At 36.2% G+C, this 10,795-nt stretch overlaps 1 protein-coding gene across 1 annotated transcript; it reads left to right on the forward strand.

The window, feature by feature from the left end:
- Window positions 1-448: 448 nt before the first annotated feature.
- LOC140136390 (histamine N-methyltransferase A-like) lies at window positions 449-8,650 on the forward strand. The gene is made up of 3 exons (XM_072158115.1): window positions 449-703; window positions 6,036-6,116; window positions 7,685-8,650. The coding sequence occupies exons 1-3, from the start codon at window positions 478-480 to the stop codon at window positions 8,083-8,085; spliced, it is 708 nt and encodes a 235-aa protein (XP_072014216.1). The 5' UTR covers window positions 449-477; the 3' UTR covers window positions 8,086-8,650.
- The last annotated feature ends 2,145 nt before the right edge of the window (window positions 8,651-10,795 follow it).

The following is a 10,795-nucleotide window of genomic DNA, read 5'->3' on the forward strand; positions in this document are numbered from 1 at the left end:
CACGACATATTTGTTAGGTGATATATGAAGCTAAAATAACAATAAATAAATAAATTTGGAATATCTCAGAAAGTTATGCTCATTTTGTGAGAGCTACCTGGTCATTAAGTGTGTGAGTTTACGGCTTTCTGGTTCTTTTTTGTGGCACTCACTGACCGTGACAAGTTGTGCAAATGGTGACACTACGGTTTTCGCAAACCACCGGAATTCCCGGGCGGAATTCGTCTATGTTTGCGTTGTAAAAAAGCACACCGTGAATAGCTGACCAGGACCTCGACCATGCTGGTCACCCGAAGTCTGGTCATAATAATTTCCGCATACATGTAATGTAACGTCCCGTGTAACGTAAGCGACTGAGTGTCGGGCCGAAGTTAGCATTTCTCAAATCTGAAGGTTACTTAGGGCCTATATAAGTAGGCCTATAACGTAAGCGAAGTCCCGGAGCGAAGTGCGTATAGATTCTGACCACATCTCAGCATGTCCAAATCAGACAAATCAGCAATGCCCAGGCCACTTTCTGAGGACTTAGCTCACTATACAAAAGCGTTCAAATACATAGCAAGCGTTGGAGATTATTTTGAAGTTGCACAAAAATGGACCGAAGAGACTTTCTATGGGCACGTCGTGGAGAAACTGGTCACAAATCTAGGTGATGGTACCGATGGTAAACTACTTCGTGTCTTAGGAATAGGGAGTGGAAGTGGTAAGTTTAATGGATATTTAACCATTTTTATATTTTCAAATATCGAAATGGCTCAGAGGCAGTCAAAAATATTCATTTCCATTTATCTAAATCAATATATTTTTGAAAAATAAGATCTTGATAAGTTCATCTCTAAATCATATATACTTTGAAAACCTGCTACATGTAATTATTGATTTATTGTTGTTATACGTTTGACAAAATGTGATGTTGTCTCAGCCCTCGGCGACCCTCTTTACAACATAACACATACCGTACTTGTATGATTTGTAGAATGGACTTTTCCAAAACATCAAAGTATAAAGAAGTTATTTTTCAATATTGATATATTGATAATGAAAATTGATTTGTTGGCTACTTCGACCAACAATACCTTGTCTACCCGTAAGTTCCTAAACAACATGAACAAAGTTGTGATGTGTCAGAGAAGATGTACCGGTAACAGATCTCAAAGTAAAGGGTTCACAAAAAATAACTCCCCCCCCTAAAATGACAAGACATTTCTTTGCATAACTTGACATACATTTCGTTGATTTGAAAAATCTAAAAACCAGTGAATAAAGGAATCATTTTCATACCCTCCCAAAGTTCTTTTCTTAAAAAATCTTTTTGTTTTGGCCAAAAAAAATCACATTTTCCAAAATTGATGCTTTCAGAAAAAGTTGCACTTCTCCACATCCTATACATTTAATGTACAAAAACATTCTCGATATCAATGTTTTGATTTATTTAATGGTGTTTTTGTTTTCTTTAAACTTTATGTATACGATTACCCAGTCACCCATGCATCTTGCAGTATAAAACAATGACTAATTGACATGTACGGGGATTTTCTAGAAGATTTTATTGAGTCGGTGTTTCAAAAATGGTAAAATCAATTTAGGAGTTAAAAAACATTTCTTTGCATAACTTAACATTCATTTTGTTGATTTGAAAAATTTAAAAACCTGTGAATAGAGGCATCTTTTTGCTACCCTACCAAAGTTATCCTTCTCAAAATCTTTTTGTTTTGGTCAAAAGAATCACATTTTTCAAAAATGATGCTTTAAAAAAAGCTGCGCTTTTCAACATCCCATACATGTAATGTACAAAACTTTCTCGGTATTAATGTTACGATTTATTTAATTGGTTTTTTTTTTCCTTCACCTTTTTGTCTCTGAACTCTTAGTCAACCATGCAACGATCACGTAGTGCAAAAAAATGATTTGTTGAAGCTAATTTTGACATAAATGAGGATGTTGAAAAGTGCAACTTTTTCTGAAAGCATCATTTTAAGAAAACGTGATTATTTTTGGCCAAAACAAAAAGATTTTCAGACGAAAGAATGTTGGGAGGGTAGAAAAACAATTCCTTTATTCACAGGTTTTTAAATTTTTCAAATCCACGAAATGTATGTCAAGTTATGCAAAAAAATGTTTTGTAATTTTAGGGGGGAGTTATTTTGTGTGAACCCTTTATATACTATATTAGTCTACTGTAGTATACCATTTAAATCTATCATCCCTCTAATCCCACCATGGAAAACCACCAATCCTGTTCTGAGCCAACAAGCTCCAACAGCTATCTATCCATGAGAAAAATGCTTTTTTCTCTGGGCAGGGCATTAACCGGCAGTCACTGGGGATGTGGATGTGTTGTGTTTTATGCATGGTATGAATTGTTTAAAAAAGGAATGCAATGCAGTCTAATACTATATCTGTGTACATGTAACCATGGTTATAGACCTACTCATAAACATATATCGTAATCGTGACTCCAAGGTTTATTTGATTAAAATGATGTGGTGTGTGTTTTTTTTATAAGATAATGTTGGTTATTAAGGGGCCTACATATTTGGTATGTCGGAAACGGTTCAGGCAAACGTTATATTAAGCATCATTGTGGCTTTGAAAAATCTCCATAAAAATGTATTTAAGATGAGGTTGTCCAACAGCTTACTCAGGATAAATATTTTGTTATGCATTGTGACTTCAACACATTAATAAAACATGTTTTATATGAGAAGAAAACTTCGAAGGACACCCATATCGTTTGTGGAATTTGCCAGATTTCGGCTATAGCTTTTAAGGGTAAGGCCGAGTAAAAAAAAAATACATGTTTCTCGTCCGCGCCCTCCTCATTTTTTGAAGATTTTCAAATTTCTTTTTATTTTGTAAACTTTCAGTTATAACTTGTTGAAAAAGATGTTTCAGAAGTTGAAACTTATTTTACGGCTTTGTAAATGCATAATACATCATTTAAGAAGAGTTTTGTGATCACTAAAGGGGTCTACCTCTCAAAACAATAAAATAAAAAGGGCCTCCTCCTTTTTCTCAGATATCAATCTGTATGTCGAATACCCGAAATATGGTGCCAAATACAGGTATTTAGCGTCATTTTCCAATAAAAAATACAAAATAAAAAGGCCCTCATTCTCCTAATTTTTAAAAACCCGGACGAGAAACATGTTTTTATTTTTACTTGGCCTAATACGTAATTCCGATGATTTTAGGCAATGGGTGCATCTTGACGTGAGATGAACAGTTTGTTCACGGCCTTGTAAATAGATACTTAGGCCCACAATACAAACTGTGCATACATGTACCATACCAGACTTATTGATTTAAACGTATGTTCATTGAATTGTGATATTCATTGCAATAAGTACTCACCCGATGATCTAAGTCAACAACCTATATGGAAATGGTTAAATATATTGAGGCTATATTCTGAATATGTAGCACAGCCCTACACCAGGCACAAAAAGAAACTCGTCAGTTATATTCATCCTTGCTGTTCAATAACTTGATAATTTTGGATTATTCTGAAATATACATTTTGTTAATGGACTTTTCTTTCTCATTTGACACCCTGTTCGTGAAAAACGAACAAGAATTGACCAAGATATGCGCTTCCAAAGCCTCAAACCCCAAAATCAAAAGTTGCATTTTCAACGATTTTCAATGGAAACGCATCGTTGTATTGCACACAAGCACCACGGGCCAATCAATAAAGCACACAGTGTAACAGGCACAATTGAATCGTTAAAATTGCAACTTTTCATTTTGGGGTTTGACAGTTTGGAGGCGCATATCTTTGTCAATTCTTGCTCAATGTTCACGAACAGGGTGTCAAATGAGGAAAAAAAGTCTAATTAACAAAATGTATATTTCAGAATAATCCAAAATTATCAAGTTATTGAACAGCAAAGATGAATAAAACTGACGAGTTTCTTTTTGTGCCTGGTGTATATCGGTTTTGTTGTACAAGACAGTCTAAGACCAAGTATAAACTGTAAGTTACAGTATTAGATATTGGTTAGGCTAAATTATTGGAACTAATCATTTTCGGAAATAATTTTGAAATGAATTCCATTTAGATGTGGCCAAGTTTTTAATTAAAATTTGCCTTGTACTTTTCAGACCGTTCCCCACATTACACACCAAATTCGCTTTCTTCTCTGAACCAACATATCTATGAAACAACAAAAAAATTACATTTTCAAATCAAATCACTATGTTGTAGCGAAGATTTGAGAATATCAGCATTATCCTTGTACGTAAGATAGAATGTTTGAATGATCCTCATATAAAATTGTGTCTTTTCAACAGGGAAAATAGTACTCTAATACTTTTTTTACCCACAAATTATACTATAGGTAGGGATGACCAATGAACCATCAACTTGATTAGAACACTCCCATAGACATGCAGGGAGCTCAACTGTGCACTGCTTGCACAGACATTTCTAAATTGAGCTCATTCTTTTATTTTTCATAATTTTTCTGTAAAAATTGGTGATGTTAATGCCAATTATGTTTTGTAACTATCCTGCAAATTACAGCATCATAACTTATTTGGTTTTTCTGTAAGTGTGAGTCAAAATTGGTCCATCGCCACAGTGCGCTTAATTGCCAGTGGCCCAGTGCAGCACTGCTCAGAATGGCACAAAATATTCAGATGAATAAGATCAGGTGAACACCTTGACCTACTGAGCTGTAATTTGGCAGAGTTGTTGTTATTACCTCTATCATACCCTCTGTAAAAAGAAAAAAAACGGACAAGTAGATCTCGAGTTAAAATTAAATCACCAGCTTCCCTTTGGAATTTCCAAACACCTTTCGAATCATGTTAAATAGACACCTTTCTAAACATAATTGTGAAGTTTCATGCTCATTTGTTGTATTATTCACCTGATCTCAACCCTAAACATTTTCTTATATTTATACCATCTGCACTGACTTGCTGCTATACACGCACAGGAGCTGTACTTTTAAAATACGCGCCTAATCAATAATGAGTCTTTCACTCCATTGTTAAAGTACTGTGCTCCCTGTAGCATATGGAGTGACCAGTCCCTGGAGTGTGATGGTTTTGTAGCACATGACAGTATTCATTCAAGCCTATCAAGGTCAGTTATTAGCCACTTGCTGAATGGCTGGGCATTATCAGCTATCAAAGAGATACCTTATGCTGCTGCCAATCACAATAGAGGTTAAACATTTTGTTAAAACCCCAGAAGTGATATCAGGACAAAGCTGTGCATGTTGGTACTTGATTGTTTGGATTCCTATGTTGAAAATCCCTTGTAGTACATTAGTATTTTTCTTATGTGTAGTGTATATTGTTGTGGAAAAAAAGTTCACCTGGACTTTTGATTTTGTGCCACTTTGGCCATTATGGATGATTTTTGGCAAATGTTTTCTAAAAGCATGATTTCAGTGCCTCGGTTGGAAGAAATACTTAATGCTATTGACTAGTAAAGTGCCATTTCATAAGAAACCCCTTTGATACTTTCACAATATGCTTGTTTCATGTTTGCATATATATTAAAATAAAGAAATATAAAAAGGTAAATATATGCTTATACCAATTTTGCTCACATTGCTATATTTAGACTTTGTCAATTTATTTCGTTCCAATGACCGGTCAGAATGGGAAACTTTGAAAATTCATAATTCGAAAAGTTTTTGACCGATTTTGACCATTTAACCACCAAAATACTTCTGTTGATGAGTTCTTTCCAGAAAACAATCTTTTGTAGCAAAAGGGGCAACATGAAATTATGATGGTCATACCTAGGCTACTATAGGCCTACAGCTGCAGGCAATTACCGGGCCATTCACTTCGTACAAAGATTTATTCACAATATTCCTTTATTATATTTGCAAGTTATTTCTGCTGAGAAACACAATTAATAGCCATTACGATTATTATGTTTGGTTATTTCCGGGGGTGTCACTCCCATTGTGACCTGTACACCAACCGCGGACCGCGATAATAAAAACGCGTAAAAAGGGTAGTTTTTCGTGTTTAGGGTAAATAATCTGATCTGTATTTTGATATTCTTACAGGTGAACTTGAACTCGGTTTTCTGAATAAGCTGCTTACCAAATTTCCAAAAATTCAAAACTGCGTCGTGGAAGTTACCCAGTGAATCACTACTCAAAAAGTATGAGACCAACATCAAGCCGGAGCATGAGACGGGTATTACATTCGATTGGCAAAATCGTACATTCGATGAGTTCCTGGAAAATCAGCCAGAAAACAGCCAAAAAGTCCACTTTATAAGTGCTTGTAATTTCCTCTATATGTGAAGGACCTGAACGAAGCACTGCAAACCCTTTATGATATGCTGGCACCGGGTGGCATTTTGCTAGCAATAATTACCGCAGGTAGGCCCCTACGTATTTAGTTGACTAATCAAACGGGAAGAAATTGAAGTTAGAGTTGTAAAAGATTTTGATACAGCTATAATTAGGAAATAAGCTTGAAAATGATACCATATTTGTGTTTGCCTCACACAATACCATAAATTTATTGTTTGTGCGGGGGGGAGGAGGGGCACTTAAAAGGGCATTTCGTGATCTACAGCCTCATCCCCCCACTTTTCTCAAAAAAAGTTGAGATTTTTACATCACTGGAAACCTCTGGCTACATAATGTTTATGTACAAAATATTTCTTGCAGATTAATTCGTTTAGCAAAGATATCGTGAAATTTGAATTTCGTTCTGGTGCACCAGAACGAAATTACAACGCATTGTCTATGGAGCAGTGTAATACACATAATCACGCATAACTCGCGAACGTAAAATCGGAATCGAAATTTTGGGAATAGGTTTTTTCGTGGATATCTAATGAAACATGACATAAATAGAGGATGCTAGGATCATGAAATACTCCTTTAACACAAATGACCATACGGAAATATGCCGCCCCCGGAAAGACCCCTTTTGGATTTCACAGTTGTGAAAGACTCTCTAAATTTGACCAAAACAGAGCTCCGTAAGACCCTTGATTTCGATCATTTTATCTCTAGTAAAAGACCCCGACTAGACTGGTGCATTATGGTGCTGTACTGATGATCTTCTTCATAATTATTAGATTGCGATTCAAAGTTATGACCTCCTCTCGATGCACGCATCGTTCTTTTTAAAGAATGACTGAACAATATCAATTTGTAAGTGCTCTTTAGCAAAGTCATAGCTAGTTCATTGAATGTACAAAAGTATGACAAAACAGGCGAAATCAGTAACTTTTTGCACCGTTTTGCAATTTAAAGAGAATTGACCATTGCTCACTAATGAAGCTGGTATATGGCCAATATAAGTGTGCTCTTTCATTTAATGACATAAAATTTGACAAATAATGTAAGGAACACTTGAGGTTTTGACTTTTAAAAGCTACATTTTGGTCAAAATGTGCTTGGATAGGTAGTTTTCAACAGATGTACCACATTCGCCTTGCTATAACATTGAATTGCGTTATCTGTTGACCTAGTGTATAAAAAAGGTGTTTTTAGGGGGAAGTGTTAGCTTTCGTTCATACAAAAAAACCAGTTGATTTGATTAAGGGAACACTTGAGGTTTTGGCAAAAACCAATCACAGATGTCTATTTTCCACTAGATCTTACACAGCTCTTATGATGCTATGCACTCTACAAACCTCTCTATATGAAACGCAAGTAACACGTTCTGCTTCTTCTACTTTTCTTCTTTTCAGACTACACTGGTTATGGGAAGTTGTGGAGGACATTCCCTACTCTCGGGTGTGAGACTGCATCCCAGGATGGATCACAAGACAACTCATCCCCATCACATCGCATAGACGCTGGTTATGTACGCGATGCACTGCGTCAATTACAAATACCGAACCACGAAGACGGGTTTGCGGGAAATTATAAGATCACAGAGTGTTTTAGTGATGAAGAAAGCGACGAGGGCAATCTAGCGCTAGATTTTTTAACTCATACCATCAGATTCAGAGACGCGCCAAGTGATCTTTTTCAGCAGGTGTTAGCATGTATCAAAGAAAGCTGTGTCCAACGCGGAGATGAGCGGTATTTCCAATCCAAAAACGTATGCTTTGTCATTACCAAACCTACAGAAAGCGCCACTCAATAGGTTGATTCAAGTTTTTGGTTTGAATTGACCTTTTCGGTAAAGCCCGAGTACACCCGAGATGTCGTCATTTGACGTCATGCCGATCTGCACTGATGCCCGGGCGCCGATGGCGCACATCGTTGATCGAACCCCAGACAAACTAGTACCTGGTATGTCTATGGATCGAACATTGTTGCTGTGGTGCATTGCAAGTCGGCGTGACGTCAAATCTCAAATGAAGACATCTCAGGTGTACTCACAAAGGCTTATGGGATTTACCGAATAGGTCAATTTGTAACTCGCGCTCAAAGAAAAATCGGGCCTTTTAATTAAGTGTTTGTAATCTGTATTTCTAATCCATGCTACTGCCACTGATTATGCTGGTATGCTTCTTTAATATTTCATAACGTTATGGGTTCAGAACTGAGGCCTATTAATCGTAGGCTATTCATTCACAATCTCAATAAACTTCTTGTTTTTAAATTAAGATTTATCAAAATACAAAATAACATTTAATGCTGTATATTTTGTTGAAATATTTTAAACTGTTTGCAAATGTAGTGGAACTACAATAATAAAATATTTTTACATAATTCAAGATATTTGTTTGTTTTCTTAATCCACTAATAGTTGATGCAAACATACTACAAAATTATATTTTACAGTTTAGGCAAAAGAGTGATATACACAATTTATCTGACTTCATTTTATTTTTCATCTTATCATCTCCATATCGTATGGAATCCTCACCTCATCTCATCTTACCTCTTATCTCATCTCACCTCCTCTTATCTCACCTCCTCTCATCTCATCTTATCTCATCTCACCTCCTCACCTCATGTCACCTCCTCTCCTCTCACCTCCTCTCCTCTCCTCGCCTCATTTCACCTCCTCATCTCACCTCATCTCATCTCACCCCATCTCACCTCATCTCATCTCTTCTCACCTCCTCATCTCATCTCACCTCCTCTCTGATCTCATCTGATCTCATCTCATCCCATCTTACCTCATCTCTTCTCCTCCTGCTCCTACTGCTGATATCAGCATTGCCGGCTGATATTAGTATTAATGACAAAGTAGCTACCTACTGCTGATATCAGCATTGATGAAGTAGTTATCTACGGATGATATTAATATTGACAAAATAGCTACCTACTGCTGATATCAGCATTGATGTAGTAGTTATCTATGCGATTGATATTAGTATCAACAAAGTAGCTTCCTACTGCTGATAACAGCATTGATGAAGTAGTTATCTACGGCTGATATTACTATTGACGACGTAGCTATCTACTGCTGATATCAGCATTGATGAAGTAGTTATCTACGGCTGATATTAGTATTGACAAAATAGCTACCTACTATTACTGCTGATATCAGCATTGATGAAGCAGTTATCTACGGCTGATATTAGTATTGACAAAATAGCTACCTACTATTACTGCTGATATCAGCATTGATGAAGCAGTTATCTACGGCTGATATTAGTATTGACAAATTAGCTACCTACTGCTGATATTAGCATTGATGAAGTAGTTATGTACGGCTGATATTAGTATTGACAAAATAGCTACCTACTGCTGATATCAGCATTGATGGAGTAGTTATCTACGGCTGATATTAGTATTGACAAAATAGCTACCTACTGCTGATATCAGCGTTGATGAAGTAGTTATCTACGACTGATATTAGTATTGACAAAATAGCTACCTACTGCTGATATCAGCATTGCTGAAGTAGTTATCTACGGCTGATATTAGTATTGACAAAATAGCTACCTACTGCTGATATCAGCATTGACGAAGTAGTTATCTACGGCTGATATTAGTATTGACAAAATAGCTACCTACTGCTGATATCAGCATTGATGAGATAGTTATCTACCGCTGATATTAGTATTGACAAAATAGCTACCTACCGCTGATATCAGCATTGATGAAGTAGTTATCTACAGCTGATATCAGGAGGGCAAAAAAAAGTAAAAAAATGGGGCAAGGAGCCCCTATTCTGCCTGATTATGGGCCAAAATAGTGTCAAATACAAAATTTGTGCATGTGACGCGAGCACATTGTAAAGACAAAGCCATTTCCATCCTGATTATGGGCACATTTTTTTGCAAGCTATGCGTGCACATCGTCCCAATAAAGCCTTTTTTTGAAGCTGTCTCTATGTATTGTATGATGCAACTAATTTTTTTCGGCGGCTGTGGCCCGAAATTTTATTTTGCACCCCCACTATGCTAGCAAGTAAGGAAAGAAACTGTCAGATCCAGAATAAATGATACTTGATCATATATTTGTTTTATTTATCCATCTTCAGTAGAGTTGAACAACTTTCATTCCATGTAAGTAAGTACAATTGAAGAGTAGTTTTCCAAAATTCACTCAGCCCACTTAACCCATGAAGAGAAAATCACCTTTAAACTTTTTAAGAGTTTTTCAATACCAGTGTATTGCAATACCAAAGCGTGAGAACTGAGTGAGTTTTGAAGTAAAACAGATTCACCTGACCGATGATAGGGACCGAGTGATTTGTAATCATTTATGCATCAATATTCACTATAATGATGGGTGTCATTTGCTTGGTTTGACCACAACTGGACTGAGTGAGTTTTAGAAAACAAATCTTCAACTGTATACATAAGATATATTGGCGACTTGAGAATAAAAGTTTCACAACGGTCTGTTAGCCATCAATTTATATTACTACTCTGTATATTGCATTCATAATC

Source organism: Amphiura filiformis, chromosome 16, assembly GCF_039555335.1.
Source record: "Amphiura filiformis chromosome 16, Afil_fr2py, whole genome shotgun sequence".
Taxonomy (NCBI): domain Eukaryota; kingdom Metazoa; phylum Echinodermata; class Ophiuroidea; order Amphilepidida; family Amphiuridae; genus Amphiura; species Amphiura filiformis.